Source organism: Acomys minous (genome assembly GCF_964271855.1).
Source record: "Acomys minous genome assembly, chromosome: 7".
NCBI classification, from domain to species: domain Eukaryota; kingdom Metazoa; phylum Chordata; class Mammalia; order Rodentia; family Muridae; genus Acomys; species Acomys minous.
In genome coordinates this window covers 40,596,185-40,612,417 of record NC_140488.1, presented here as the reverse complement: position 1 = coordinate 40,612,417, position 16,233 = coordinate 40,596,185, and the positions used below count along the sequence as shown (strand labels likewise).

General features: G+C 37.1%; 1 protein-coding gene across 4 annotated transcripts in view; it reads left to right on the top strand.

Annotated features, from left to right (window-relative positions):
• RTL4 (retrotransposon Gag like 4) overlaps positions 1 to 15,456 on the top strand; it is a 315,459-nt gene extending 300,003 nt beyond the window's left edge. For all 4 annotated transcript variants that reach the window (XM_084789239.1, XM_084789241.1, XM_084789240.1 and 1 more), the window contains exon 2: positions 12,485 to 15,456. In XM_084789239.1, coding sequence (XP_084645365.1) covers positions 12,729 to 13,622 — 894 coding nt within the window. In that variant the 5' untranslated portion in view covers positions 12,485 to 12,728 and the 3' untranslated portion in view covers positions 13,623 to 15,456. The remainder of the gene's footprint in view (positions 1 to 12,484) is intronic.
• The last annotated feature ends 777 nt before the right edge of the window (positions 15,457 to 16,233 follow it).

Below are 16,233 nucleotides of genomic sequence, written 5' to 3'. Positions count from 1 at the left end.
TTTCTTTCCTAGTGACACATCCTCACAGAAGTTGGAATGGCTTGACAGTCTGACAGACACTTAAAGTGTGAAGATGAATTAAAGATATAACACTCCTCATGGGTCTATTAAAAAAAGCTGTCAGTTGAAGTAAGCAGTATTCTAAAAGCATACAGTACCATATCAGGGCTAGAGGGTGTTAGGTAGAAAAAGCATTGGCAGATGGACAATATTGGATAGGTCTTTGTGAATGTGAAAATCAAGCTGAGAATAAGTTTGGAAGTCCTCATCTGTTGCCCTGCTTTGATATACATATTTAGAAACTTTGATTTCTTTCTTCTTTTCTTTCTTCCAGTCTCCCATGATTACCTACTTAGACTAGTTCATAATCCACATGCTATGTCTAATGGGAGTGGTGACTGGCATGGACTTCTAGACAAAAATATTCTACTAACTGTTGCTTTGCCTGCAAGTCCACTACCAGAGTTTCTTGTTTGGGGAATATTCTATAAGTCAGACAACCTTATGAAAAGGAAAGTCTCAATTTGGTGCAAGAGTAATGGGAATTGGAGGATAACCAAAAGGCAGAACAAAGTTCACTGTATATTAAAGAAATGTCAGAAGTTATATTTAGATATTATTTGATTCATACTCACATAGAAATAGTTGGAGAGATTCATGCAACTCTTATTTAATGCATGGCTCTGCTTCAAAATATTACCATCTACAGTGACAGAAGGCTCCTTCCTCAGCAAAGATGTTCTTTGTTTTATCTACAGTATTAATGTTTATTGTTCATAGAAGTAGACTGATTTCTGTCCTATTGAATGCTTTCTGGGTATATAAATATAATTTTATTGGGTCTTAGTTCCCAGCATAGATATCCTATAATTCCTTACAGTATTTTATAAAAAGATACAAAGATCCCTATCTCAATCCCTGTAAGGATATTTTTAAACTTTTATTATTTATATTTATTTATTTATTTATTTATTTATTTATTTATTTATTTTTGAGGCTCTAATATAATCACACATTTCCTCCTGTTTCTTTTCTCTAAATCCTTCCATGTATTCTTTCTTGTTCTTTTTCAAATTTATGGCCTTTTTTCATTAAGTGTTGGTACTTTCATACACATATATGTATATATGTGTTTATGTATTAGGAATATGGAGAGTAACATATTTCTAAATCTATAAGCAAAGCTTTCTCATTCTATAGATAAGATCCTACCTATAATCTCCTAATTCCCTCTCTCTCTCTCTCTCTCTCTCTCTCTCTCTCTCTCTCTCTATCTATCTATCTGTGTGTGTGTGTGTGTGTGTGTGTGTGTGTATAAAGGAAAATGAAAATTGGGAATATCAGATGATGAGAAAAATTTAAATCCAGATAGTGAATAGGTAATTCATAAAAGGAGTATATTATACTAATAACCATATACTGCTGTTGAAAAGACAACATGCTACAACTACTCTAGAAAGCAGTTTGGGGTTTCTTAAGATAAACATTGACTTATCTCATAAACCACTTGTGTGTATTTAATCAAAAGAAATTATTTCACTGTGCATGCATATACTAAAATATCATGTTACACCTTAAGTACATGATATTCTTATTTTCTCTACTGTGCTTCAATGAATTTTGGGAACAAGAAAATGTATGCATGAACCCAGAACACTATGCAAATTTTCATACTAGTTTTATTTTTATTTCCCTGAAACTAAAACAACTCAGAAAGCTCATCAACCACATGAAATAAAAAGTGGCATATACATACACTGATATAGTTTTGGCAATTAAGAGGAATGAAATATTGACACATGCTACATTATCGGTGAGTGTTGAAAATATTACAAATGAAAGAAACCAGACATGGAAGGCCACATGTTGAATGATAAAACTTATATTAAATATTGAGAAAATGTCAACCCATAGAAGCAAAAATTAGATTAATGGTGGCCTGGAATTAACAATGCACAAACTAACTGAAAACATGACTGAATCTGGGAGTGATCAAAATTGTCTATATATCAGAGGTAGTGTTGTTAAAGAGATACATTTATTTGCCAAATCTCATTAACTGAAGTCAGTATGGTGATGCACACTCGCAACTCAAACACTCTGGGGGCAGAGGCAGATGTATCTTTGTAGGTTGAAGGCCAAATCTAATCAACCTAGTGAATTCCATGCCAGTTAGGGCTAAATAGTGTGGCCTTGTCTCCAAAGCAAAAACATTAACTATGCTTTTCAAATAAAGTCATTTTATCATGGTAAATTAGATATCCAATAAAAGAGATTTTAAACAAGATTTATGCATAGCAAGTTAGATATTACTGGGAATATAATTTATTAGAAAGAAGAAAGAATTAGACGTGGCCTTCCTTCAGTCTGGGGTTCTAAGTTGGCATTTTGAAGCTTTTAGGGGAAGATCATAAGGATAGAAACTGTTTTCTCATATGTAGTGGACATGAAGAAGGGAGCTATTTACTTGCTACTATAAAGTGCCATTCCCTGCAATATCTTTTTTTATCTTTTATTTTTTTCCTTTATTTATTCTTGATACATCTCAATGGTTATCCCATCCCTTGTATCCTCCCATTCTTCCCTCCCTCCCTCCCATTTTCCCCTTATTCCCCTCCCCTATGACTGTTCCTGAGGGGGATTATCTCCCCCTGTCTATTGGGACTCTAGATGAGAGAAGCATGGGAGAATGGCAAAGTAGAAGGATCCAGAGGGTCCTAGAAACCTACAAGTAGAACATTATGATAGGCAGATTTGGGCACAGGGGTCCCGCTCAAACTAAGGCACCAGCCAAGGACAATACAGGCGGTAAACCTTAAACCCCTACCCAGATCTAGCCAATGGACAGAACACTCTCCACAGTAGAGTGGAGAGTGGGGTATGACTTTCTCACATACTCTGGTGCCTCACCTTTGACCATGTCCCCTGGAGGGGGAGACCTGGTGGCACTCAGAGGAAGGACAGCAGGTTACCAAGAAGAGACTTGATTCCCTGCAATATCTATACATAGAATGTCACCAGTTATTGGTCTAACAACATTCCTTATTTACTTTCCTTTTTGCTTTGTCAAATTTCATTAAGTTTGAGATGCATTTCATTTTTGATCAGCCTAGATCAGCTTCAAACCTGAGTTATTGGCTTGTAGAAAGGATACTTTATATTCCTCAAACTTATTAAAAATTTATGATGATTATTAGTTTATAGTTAAAGAAATGTACACATAGGTGGAGTCTAAATTCTCAGGGCTTTTACATAGATTTCATGTCATTTAACTAGAATCGAATGCAAATCTAATTTCAGAGTCTGTGCTAATTAGTACGTCATCATGTCTTCGGTATTAAAACAGTAGCTATATCTTACTAAGTGGATTTTATGAAACAGATGCTAACTTAAACAGTTTATATGTATGATTTCCACTGTTCTGGATTGTTCTGGAATGTTTGCTCTTCATCGGGGATCATTGTTTTTTCCTAGAATCCAACACAGTGTCTGGAGCAAAAGAGACATTCAGTAAAAGATATATTAAATAAAATGATCAACCATCTGTGGTGGATGTAAAAAGCTCCATTTATGAAGAGTAAATATTAAGCTTAAGGACATTAACATGCATAAAAAGAATGCCACTGTCTAAGCAGCTGGTAGAGTCCTAAGATTACAGAAATCAGTGTCTGTCTCAGTGTTGAGGAGTTAAGGAAGGCCACCAAATGGAAAGGGATACCTCTAGTAATAGGATATAGAAATAGGATTGCTACTGGTGGTGACCAAACACTGAGAGAATCCCACCTGTTTCTACTTTATACTTTCACATTCTATAGAATTTCCCCATTGCTCAATTCATTGCCCAATTATACATGGAGAACAATATATGAGAGGTTAGTAATTCTTCCATCTTCACTAAAACTTAACTTTAAATACCATGCCTTTAAATAACTTCTGTCTTATTAATTTGCATTTATTTTCTTTCGAAGTCCCTAGATAATCTTGGTTTGGGACCTGGGGTGGTGGGAAGCTTTTCTAAGAGGGGAATAGACATAAGGAAAATTACACATTCATCCAAACAGAACATATTTCTTTATTCAATTAAAAAAATTTAATTTGTTGGCTATATATCTTGATTTTAGACACCTATCTTGTCACCTCCTGGCCCCACACTCCCTCTCTCATCTGCCCTCCCCCTTCCCTTAGTCCTCAGAAAGGGGGAGCCCTCCTTCCCTATCATCTGATCTCAGCTTATCAAGTCTCATCTGGACTGCCTGTATCCTCTTCCTCTGTGGCCTGACAAGGCAGCTCCACCATGGGGAAGTGGGCACCAGAGTCCATGTCAGAAATAGCACCTACTCCCCATATTATGGGACCCACAAGGAGACTGCTACCTATCTACTACATCTGAGCAAAGGATCTAGGTCCTCACCATGCATGGTCCTTGGTTGGTATTTCAGTCTCTGCAGCACTCTCCTCCCTCTTCCTGGATTTGTTGGCTCCATTGATCTCCTTGTGGAGCTCCTGTCCCCTTTCAGGTCCTTTTACCCTTCCCCATCTTTTCCATATGACTCTCTGTACTCCACCCAACGTTTGGCTGTGATTCTCAACATCTGCTTCCAGACCCTGCTGGGTGGAGTCTTTCAGAGGACCTCTATGGTAGGCTCCTATCCTTTTCCTTCTCTTCAACTGCTTCTGATGACCTTCTGAATGAGAATTAAGCATTCTCCCTAGAGTCCTCCTTGTTATTTAGTTTCTTTAGGTCTGTGTATTGTAGTGTGGTTATTCTGTATTATGTGGCTAATATCAGCTTATAAGTGAGTATATACCATATGTTTCTTTCTGGATCTGAGTTAGCTCACTCAGGATGATTGTTACTAGTTTCATCCATTTGCCTGCATTTCAAGATTTCCTTGTTTTTAATATCTGAGTAGTATCCCATTGTGTAAATGTGCCATAGTTTTTTTTATCCATTCTTCAGCTGAGGGACATCTAGGTTGATGCCAGATTGTGACTATCACGAATAAAGCTGCTATGAACATAGTTAAGCAAATGTCCTTGTGGTATGGTGGAGCATCTTTCAGGAATATGCTCAGAAGTGGTATGGCCATGTCTTGAGACAGAGCTATTCCCACTTTTCTTAGAAAATGCCACATTGATTTCCATAGTGGTTGTACAAGTTTGTACTCCCACCAGAAATGGAGGAGTCTTCCCCCTTCTCCACATCCTCAGCAGCATGTGAAGTCACTTGAGTAACAAAACATATTTCAAGAATATCCAAGGCTTTTTCTCACTGCTTTGGCAAAGTTTGCTGAGTAAGTATAAGGTCTGGACATCTGTCTTCTGAACAATAGTTCAATTGCCACAGTTCTTTACCTATATTTCCATAAGGTTAATTCATGCATCTGTGGTATGAAAAGACATCAAGATGCACTGGCAGGTGGATGGACTTTCTGCTTATATTAACAAAGAATAAAAGATGATCTATATAGCGAACAGTAATAGTAAAGCCCTTCTGTAATATCTTGTTGTGTCTATGGCTGCTATAAACAAATGTTGTCAATTTAAAAAAGAATGCCAGTAACTGTACATATGTTACTGCCTCCATTATGTATAAATACATAGATGTTACAGATGTAAAAACTAAGGCTCACAAAGATAACTTGCTCAAGGTCTCAAAGACTGGGTTAAGTGAGATTGGGAGTTTGATTCAAAATATCTCATTTCAAACTTTCAGATTTGTTCTTAAATCACTATTTAAAATGGCTTCAAATGGCATAGTTGTGTTAGATGCGGAGGATTCTAGTTTTGAAGGTAACACCAAATCATTGTAATTCTTTAAACAACTTTTATTTATTATTTGTTACTTGAAATTTTCATTCACATATGCAATGTACCTTAACCATATTCACCCCATGCTCCCTCTTCAACTCCCATCAGAGCCCTCCTTCCAAACCGCATGTGCTTCTCAGTTGTATTGAAAATGTAAGTTATGCCTTATCCTTCACAGCTTATCAAAAAGATAAATAAAATAGTAGAAAGATATGTAGAACACACAAGTTACTCTGCATGTGTGTGACATGTTACCAGCCATGGAATAGTAGAGTGCCAGTTCTTGAGTGCCCTGGAGCATATAATCTCTGTATTGCTTACTCCTAGTCAATGCTTTGTGAAGAGAAAAGGCTAACTAGGAAGGGTTTTGGATTAGACCATAGATAGTATAGTGGCCCATATTTCTGTTTCTTGAGCATCACATTCTTCATCTGTAAGATTTTCTTTAATCCAGTAGTTTTCAACCTTTTTCTTAATGCTGCAACCCTTTAATACGGTTCTTCAAATTATGGTCTCTCTCTCTCTCTCTCTCTCTCTCTCTCTCTCTCTCTCTCTCTCTCTCTCTCTCTCACACACACACACACACACACACACACACACACACACACACAGACACACACGTGTCTGTGTGTATGTGTGTGAATATATATATATGTGTGTGTGTGTGTGTGTGTGTGTGTGTGTGTGTGTGTGTGATATGTGATCCCTGTGAAAGAGTCATATAACCCCTCAAAGGGGTCACAACCCACAGGTTGAGAACCATTGTTAACCTGAGGCTTTTAGAAGACTTCTGGCAATCACAAAACATTATGTATCCTAAGTTGCATCTATTAAGCTTTCTCTACCTTGAACAGAGCAGCAGGTTGCCCAACACCACGGGGACCTGCATCAGCTGCAAGTGGTGTTCAGCACTAAGTGAATTGCGCCTAATGAATTAAAGATGAAAGAGACAGCAGGGAGCACAAATGCAGGAGAAGACCTTTCATTTCAAATTTAAAGGGCTTGTTTTATGACTATTTGCGATTCGTAGATTAGAACTTTTCCACTCTTTCCTTAATTGTTTACTTGAAGCAGCATGTGCTGTTTGAAATGATGGAAGCATAGGGAACAGACAAAGAAACCAAACTCAACTTTCAAATGCAGGAGCAGTACTTGTATGTCTTAGCCATTAAATCTCCTGCAGGCCTAGGTACTATTCTATCCGTGCAGAGTGGGGTAGAGTTTGGGTTGAGTGGTAGACATACAGGTGAGATTTTAGATGTGTACCACTTGACAGCCATTTCCTCATGTTTTATCTCTGTGTTCAGGCAAGTTATAGATTTTATGGGTTTGCCAGAACAATCACTTTTATGAAGCCTCACTGTTTTTATGATTCTCTGAGTCTCTATTCTAATGTCTCATCATGGGGGAATTCTAGTTCTGCTTATCCTCCAATGATATAGGACTCAGAAGTTTTCTCACAGAGAGAGCCACCCATGTCTTTTATCTTTAAATAGCTCTTTCCTTGTCTCAGAGGAGAAAGTGGTCTGCATGAGAGTCATTTGAAGAACGCTGCTCATGTAGCAAACTTCTCCCTTGCTCCCCAACTTAGACTTAACATCTCAGTAGCTTGGTTTATGACTTGGAAAATGGCAAAGTTGCAGTCAGGAAATGAAGTAATGAACACGAAATTGGTTATGAGAGATATAAATCTTAGTGAATGTAGATAGGGCAACCTATGCAGCAGGAATCCTCATGTAGGAAGTGTGGCTCCTTAAGAAACTTAAGTCACATTATAAAGGAAAACTAAGGAACTGGGATAGAAGATTCATGGTACTCAGAACTTCATAAGAAGCTAAGCTACGGTTCTGGCTGGAGAAGAAGGAAGACTGAAAATGAAAGTCTAAGTTCTGATAATTCACAGTGGACAAAAGCCATGTCATATGAGCTGGGCCACTGTATTTATGATATGGGGATTATGTGGATACCTGTTAGGCTAGTCATAGTCAGTTGTATTCCTTTGGGAGAGAATCACAGAGTCCCAACAACAGGGTCAGCTTGATTGCTATGATCTTTTATCTCCAAACTAGACAAATATTAGGTATCTTAGAACTGCCCTGCCCTTGAAGACTGTTTAAGGAATTCATGGAGGATTAGAAAAAAATCCAGTCCACATAACACATACTTTGTGGGTTTCTTTGGCAGATACATATTTTACTCCTAAAAATGACAAACTCAGTATTAATGTACATACCTAGAACCTTGGCACTTAACTCTGATAACTAGGGAAGAATGTCAGTTTGGTACCAATCCTGGCTACAGAGTATGTTTCAATTCAATCTAGGCTAAGGAGTGAAAACTTGACTCCACCCTCCATTCAAAAATGTAGCTAATGCTAAAATCAAAAGGACCCTTAGGAAACACCCAACTCAAAGTTCTCAAAAGTATTAACTGAAATTTCTGCTTCGACATCACCTGTATGGCTTATTTAACATTCATATTGCTAGGTTTCATCCATGAGCCAATGTCCCATATTTTCCATAGATGAAATAAATAAAAAATTTACTATGTTGAAATCCCAGCAGATTCTATGAACCTTGAATCTCTCTGTCTCTCTCTCTGTCTCTCTCTCTGTCTCTCTCTCTGTCTCTCTCTCTCTCTCTCTGTCTCTCTCTCTCTCTCTCTCTCTCTCTCTCTCTCTCTCTCCCGTGTGTGTGTGTGTGTGTGTGTGTGTGTGTGTGTGTGTATGTGTGTATGTGTTCAATCTCCAATATTCTCATGATCAAATCTGAGGACCACTTAAGTCAACATTACCTGTAATGCCTATTTCTAGAGTATGCTAAAATTTAAGAAGCCCAATACTCTTCAGTATACAGATGAAGATGCTTACATGAAGAGACACAAAACAACGATACCACAAAAAACACATAAAAACTTATCCAAGGTTATTCTTCTGAATGGTATAAATACACACATATCTCTAGAAAAGTCCAAACGTGCTCCTCTGCTCACCCTTATGAGGGAAACTGATGCTTCAGTTCAGTACCTATGACCACAGATTTCCTTAGAAGTTCTGAAACTCAAAAGGATTGTAGCTTTTCTTGGCCTAAGATCCAATATCTTAAAAATAAAACAATGTAAGGTCACAAAGTTATTTTATAGGCAATAAAGCACAGCTGAACAGAGACAGTTGGCTTTCTGTTGCTAGAACCAAGAGCCGGGGATAATTTTTGGCCACTCTTGTGGAGGTTTTGATCTGTAGTCAGTTATCACTGTTGCTTTGGTGCTTTTGGTGGGGTGGAAGCACATTTTTAATAGAGGCCAGGAAGTGAAAAGAAAGAAACAAAGAATGGACTATGAATCCAGTACCTTCTTTGGAAATTTACATCAATGACCTTTCATCAAGTACTACTTCTTAAGGGGTTCCACCCCCTCTAATTGAGCCAAGCTGAAAACCAAACCCTTAATGCATGTCCTTTTTATGGATATTTCAAATCTAATATCTATACCAAGATGGTTCTTCAAATGTCATCTTAAACAGTTTTGTGTCCAGAAACTATTAACTCTGATTTTGAGCAAAGTGAATATAAACAAAATGGCTCATAAAAGATTGCTAAAACCATTTGTTGATAGGGTTTTCTTAGCTTGACCATGTACATATTAAGCAAAAGCTTATATCCATGCAGTTTCTATAAGATCTGGTACAGCCACACTAGTCTGATGCTCCAAAACCAGTGCATTTGATGTTTCTGCGTTGCCTCTCTAAGGCTAGATCCTTCAGTCGGGCAGTCTTTGTAAAAGCATAGTCTATGGACAATCCAATAGAAGGTTAATGATCTCTGGGAAAAGTAATTTCCCAAATGAAATGACCAGGTAGATTTTCTCTGAGGGAATGAGCATTTGCCACTGACAATGATGCCATTGTGTGATTTGCATGTGGGCTAATGCTTTTAATTTTAGCAAGTGTTTCACCCTTGCTACATAATTAGGAAAATTAAATGCTAAGCCACCTTGAATACATAATTCTGTATAGAGTCAGGAACCCTCACAAAGATATGAAATTGATGATGGTTAGGAGGAAAAGGCACAAGGCAGAGACATAAAGAAAAAGTTATAATCATACCCTTCTAATAAAAAAGTTAATTCACAATCTCTTTTTATTTCAACTCTGAAATCAAAGAGGTCTATGAGATTTAAGTCAATTTTTTCATTAATTTGTTGCTAAAACCCAGTTGGTAGCAAAATTTGACCTGATTTGACATGAATTTCATCTATAACCAATTCAGTATGAATATTCAGACATTTTTCCTGCTGAATTTTTAATGGCTTAATTACGGGATGTTTCCCTAGATACTGCAGGAAATGTTATATAATAAACAGTAATGCTCTGTGCTACCTTTCAAAAATATGAAAATATGAAACTTGAATTATAAAACACAGATGACACAACTATGGACCTAGAAAAATGATAGCTAACATTTATGAGGCCTTTGCCTTCTGCATGAGGCTCTACCAATCTCCTTTCATTTCAGTTATCCATCAAAACACTATGAGGTAGGCATAATAATTTTTTATTATGTGTAGATTTGTTTATTTTACTGTAAAAAATATTCTCTATGCATATAAAAAACATTATACTTTGACAACAGCATTTAGAACTGTTAAGAGAAAAACAAAATATAATTTAAAACTCCATCTTCATTTAAGTCAGGGGCTCTACATTGCTGACTGGGATGCATACACAGATGAACAATTCCATAGAAAAATGCTGTGATCCATGCACTTCATATGAACATACGCATATGCATAAACACATCTGTACTGTAATACAGATATAAACATATATATGTGTATTTATAGTGCTATGGCATATGGGTATTACTTTAAAGTTTGGAGAATGATTCTCAAGAGATTAAATAACTTTTCCAAAGCCACAGAGATTTGGTTGAGCCAGAATTTGTCTGTAGAGAAGTGATGCGTATACATCTCTACAAGAAACACACACACACACACACACACACACACACACACACACACACACACACCAAAACCATAATATACAAGCAAAATATCAGTAAATCAGTAAGACAAAACATTTCCAAGCAAAGTAACATGCAACATAGCAATACAAAAACAAAACAAAAAACCCCTGAGTTTATTTTTTGTTGGCCATCTCCTGCTGGGCATGGGCACACCCAAATAAGACTCTCTTTGAGAAAACTAATTTTCCCTGTGCAAGTAGTTGGCAGTTGGAGATAGCTTTTTGGCTAGGGATAGGAGCTGTTGTCTACTTACTCCTCCCAGCTGGCTTGGACTTGTGCAGGCCCTATGCTGCCATGGTCTCTATGAGTTCTTATATGCATCAGTCCTGTTGTATCTGGAAGACAAGGTTTCTTTTGTGTCCACCATCCTCCTGGCTCTTGCAATCTTTCTGTGTCCTCTTCTACATAGCACCCTGACCCCTGGAGGAGAGGGTTTTGGTGAAAACATCCCATTTAGAGTTGCTGTCCCAAGGTCTCCACTCTGTATACCTTGTCCAGTTAACTGTCTCTATTAGTTCCCAACTAATGTAGGAAGAAGATTCTCTGATGATGGCTGAGCAAGACACTAATCTATGAGTATAGCAGGATGCCATTAGGAATTATTTTATTGATATATCCTGATAACAAAACAGTAGTATTTTGTTTTTCCATAGGTCAATGGCCTATCTTGTGAGAAACTTATGCTTTAAGTGATTAAGTGATTTTTTGCACACTGGTACACAATTGAAGGACATTTTAATTTTATGATATACAAGGAGGGGTAATGAAAGAAACTAAAGGATAGCTCAAACTAACTGACATGTCATATGTTTGGGAATTATTTTTAAATTTTATCATTTACTTTATTGTTCTTATCTATGTTTAGAGGAGTGTTGACCATTTTGATCTTTATACTTTTAAGAACATTCAGTTCTTATTTGTGAAGTTCTCAATCTTATGTGTTCATCTTTCTTGTGATGTCCTAATTATTTCCATGGTAACACAAATGTCACGCCAGACAAGGACATGGTAAGAAAAAAAAACAGATTAACTAACAATGCAGCATTCAGATACCTGGCAACAATGAAGGCTTAAAGTAGTGAGTAAAATATAGTCAGTGATTTTTCCATTCTAAACCAAGTAATTCCTAAACTACAATAAAAATTCTAATCACATTGGAAATCTTAGCAAAGTGTGAAAAGTTATTCAGTGGGTACTTGATGGGTCTTGGTTTTCTATATTCCTAAAAACATCTCTGGTAAGATCAATGCTCTTGTTTCTTGATCAAGTTTTAAGCAGTCAAGAGCATGAAGTATCATCACACTCAAGTAGAGTATGAATCGCTGGAAGAAGTGCTCTTTTGGATTGCTGCTCTAATGAGCATACCAGATCTGATATTAACTATCTGGGTGACCTTGGGCAAATATTTTTGTTTCTCTGAATCTCTGTTTTTAATCTGTGAAACTATAAATTTTGTTGGTCTGGATGATTGCTAATACTATTTTGAACTCTAATCTAAAATTCTTTGACAGTGATTATAAAAGAAATAATGAATCAGGATGAACTTTAATGTCTATACTTACAAAGAACGGGAGGGAGGAGAAAATTATTGTGACTATGATATATATATATATCTTGTCTTAATTCAAATCCTCTCCTCTATGTGTCCTAAGGTGATATGTGTCATCTGAATGTGTAGAACACTGACATTCTTCATAAAGAAGCAGCAGTGATGAATAGAAGATAAGATTTTGGTAGCATCTCTCCAGCTCAACTCTCAGCACTCTCTAGTGACATTGAACAGCTGTTTCCTGCTTGCACATGACTCTATCTTTTCTGATACCAAACCACTGCCTGCTCCTTGGTCTGTACTGGTACTAAATTTCTATTCAGTTCTACATAGTTCCAAGAGACACAATGGAGAAATGCACAGAATCACCACCGACCTTGAGAGGAGACAATGTGATTCTGCAGCCACAAATGCAGCATCCGCCTGAAGATAACTCCACGTTAAGAGGACAAGTTGTACCTGTCCTGAATACCCCAGTGATGTCTGTGCCCTACTCAGGTGACCATCTCCCTCAATTTCATGGTAACCCAACCAATGTCATGGGTTTTCTTGCTCAGATGACTACCTATTTGACGGCTCTGGAGGTTTCGAATCCTGCAGATGATGCCCGAATCAAGCACTTTTTTGACTCCCTATCCCAGCAGATGCAAAGTTGTGACATCATGTCTGAGTCCCACCAGAGGAACCTATTGAAGCAATGTGAGAACTTTGTTCTTGAGTTCCAGCAATCATCTGGTGAACGCACGGAACAAGAAATGACTCCTCCAATGAATATGAAGGTTGACAAGAGAGACAACTCTCAGCATGACGCTACTACTTCCCAAGTTCTTGGTCAAAATCTGAGTTATGGTGAAACCAACCAGAGCAACCAGATCCAAAAGGGACAAGCTGAGGCCACTCATGATGAAGAAATCACAGATATAATGGGAAACCTGCCAGATTTGATCACTCAATGCATTCAGCTGGACAAAAAACACAAAGATAGGCCAGAGCTCCTACAGTCAGAATGCCATGTCCCAGGGTTTGCTTCCACAAATCATTCTCAAGCTTTCCTGAGCCCCCTAAGTCTACTATCCAAGGAGGAGCCCAAACAGTTTCAGGGAGCTCAACTGCCTGTCACTCCAGCCAAAAGAGCCCGCCAGCAAGAAACTCCATTATGTCTTTACTGTAGCCAGGCTGGTCACTTCACAAGGGATTGCCTTGCTAAACGTTCTCGAACTCCAGCAAAGAGAAAAATGTAGCTCACTAGTAAGGTGGATAGGAAATCACATTGTAAATTCATAGTCCTCTCACCACTGGCCTTAGTGATTTGTAAACTTTCAAAATACAAATGAGTTGTTATGGAATCACATTAAAAACAACCATGAACATTTACATCTCCAGAACAACCAGAACATCTTAGTTGGAAAATAGTCCCTTACCAGATTTGACCTAACAACAATGATGAAGAAAATTAATAGAAACTTTATACTTGGCATCAATCCCTTCAAGAATTATGAACATTTGCAGACAAGACTCTCTCCAGTCTGACTCACAAAAAATAACCCTGATAATATATTAAGATTCACATCCCTACCAATAGATGAAATTTTGGTTGATTCTATTGGCACAAGTCCCATAGTTTATGAGCCTAGGACTGAGCCCAAAGCTTTATCCTCCTCTTTAATAATCTGTCTCTTAGTGACTCTGTTTGCAATTGTAATGGCATCAGCATACCCAACAATAACCTTGTCATCAAGAAATCAGAATCTGGATTCTGTTCTACTTATTAATCAGACTCTAGTGCCAATGCAAGCCAATCATCCTGGAACTAAATCCCTGCCAGCCTTCCATACAGCTATATATTTTGTTACCATCTAAAGACTCCTGATTATCCTGCTTACATGAACTTATTGTCTCTTGGCAAACCAAATGATATGGTCATTTAAACTGAATACTGCTTACTTACTAGCAACTTTCTTTGAGGAATAGCCTCTCTGAAAGTTAACATACATTAAGCAGGTCAATCCAAGCATACTCTTATCTACACTAATGTTCCTATTTTAGGTTTGAACATGCATATGGCTAAGTCTAATGGTTTAGAATAATGACCAAATATGTTATTTAAAGACATTTGTTTAAGGTGTCCTACTGTAACAGCAGCATGTTCTTGCTGCCTGAACAGAGACAAAGCTCTACTAAGGACTGACTTTTCAGCCTACAGTAGTCCTGACTCTCCAGGTCTCACCATTTAAGACCACTGCCAACTGCTACCAAACTATATTCTTATGGACCACCTTTGGGTGTTGTCATCTAAATGAGGACCTTGGAAAGCAATGGGATGATGTAGAACTTTTGGAACCAACTCATCTGCAAAATCTTGTGCACATATATTAACACCATCTGTGCACAAAACCCGACAACTGGGGTGTTCTTTTGCTTGTCTTGTACTCTTGGCACACATCAGCTCTATGTATAAATAGTGTAGATGATGCTTCTACAAAAGAAATGGAATGATGTGCTAGAAAGGCACAACTTCTTAGAAATGTTAACATCTAATTTCTCAGCACTTACTGGTAATTACCAGTTCTTCATTCATTGCTTCTTGGTGCTGTTGTATTTCCCCATAATGGATCTCCTAAAGATTAGTGATTGCATATCCTTAGTAGCCATCAAGGTTTCTCAGAACATGAAGTGCCATTGTACTTTGATATTGTCCCTGCAGAATTGTGCTTAGTTTTTAATACTTAATCCCAGATAGGGCCTTACTGCTTTCGTCTTGTAGCACCAAGAAATATCTCTTCATCCATCAGTGCCTCACTAACCATTGTGCCAATCCCTACTTGCATTCACAAGCAGTTAATTCCTTTGTCAGTAGCTTGCTATATATCCACAGTATTCCATACACTGCCGTAATAAGGAAATCTTAATGCACATATTCTGATTGTGCTAAGAAATTCTCACTGCAGTACTGAGATTGTATCAGAAATTTTATCAAGTAGAGCTATTTGAATGTTGATTGAGTCTGGGATTTCCATAAATAATCCTCATCTAGCTCTTCTAATTCTATAATAAAGGACTAGTTCAAATGACCTATACTCATGCTGTTTTTTTTCTTTGTATTTTCTGGGGGATGGAAGAAGAAAGAAAGAAACTTATCTTTGTAGGTGACATCTTTAGTGTAGAAATTCTTAAAGAACATGAAAATACATACCTAATGCAAAATTACTAGAAAACATTTGGAAAGTCACAGAAGTCAAGAGCAATATATAAAACTTAATCATATTTGTGCAAACTACCAACAAACTATCAAAAATTTAAATGTAAGAAAATCCATTTATATAAATAAAACAGATTCAGGTATAAGACCACAATTTAAGCCATAGAACTTAAGATGTGTACAATGAAAAAACAAAGCATTGTTAAAAGTTATTAAGAACATTTCCATGAACTGAGTGGCAATTCATATTTACAGATTAGAAGACTCAAAGGAGTTTTTGTAAGCATTGACAATATAGTCATGAAATCTACATGGAAATGGAGTATGTCAAGATAGTGTAGATTTTTCACTAGGCTAGCCATTTGGAGTAGTGGAGCACATTTAATAATAGTATTTAGCCTTATGTTTGATAATCAGTTGACTTTTAATAACAGTGCCAAACTACTCTATTAGTAAAAAAAATTTTCAAACAAATGATTGTACTAACACCATTAAAAAAAATAAAAAACCTCAGAATGGATCATTGACAATAATGCAAGCTAGAGGGAGAAACATTTAAGACCTTTGGTTACATAGAATACATCTATATATGATACCAAAAACATAAGCCATAAAAGAAAAATATAAATTTGGGTTTACAAAAATGAAAAATA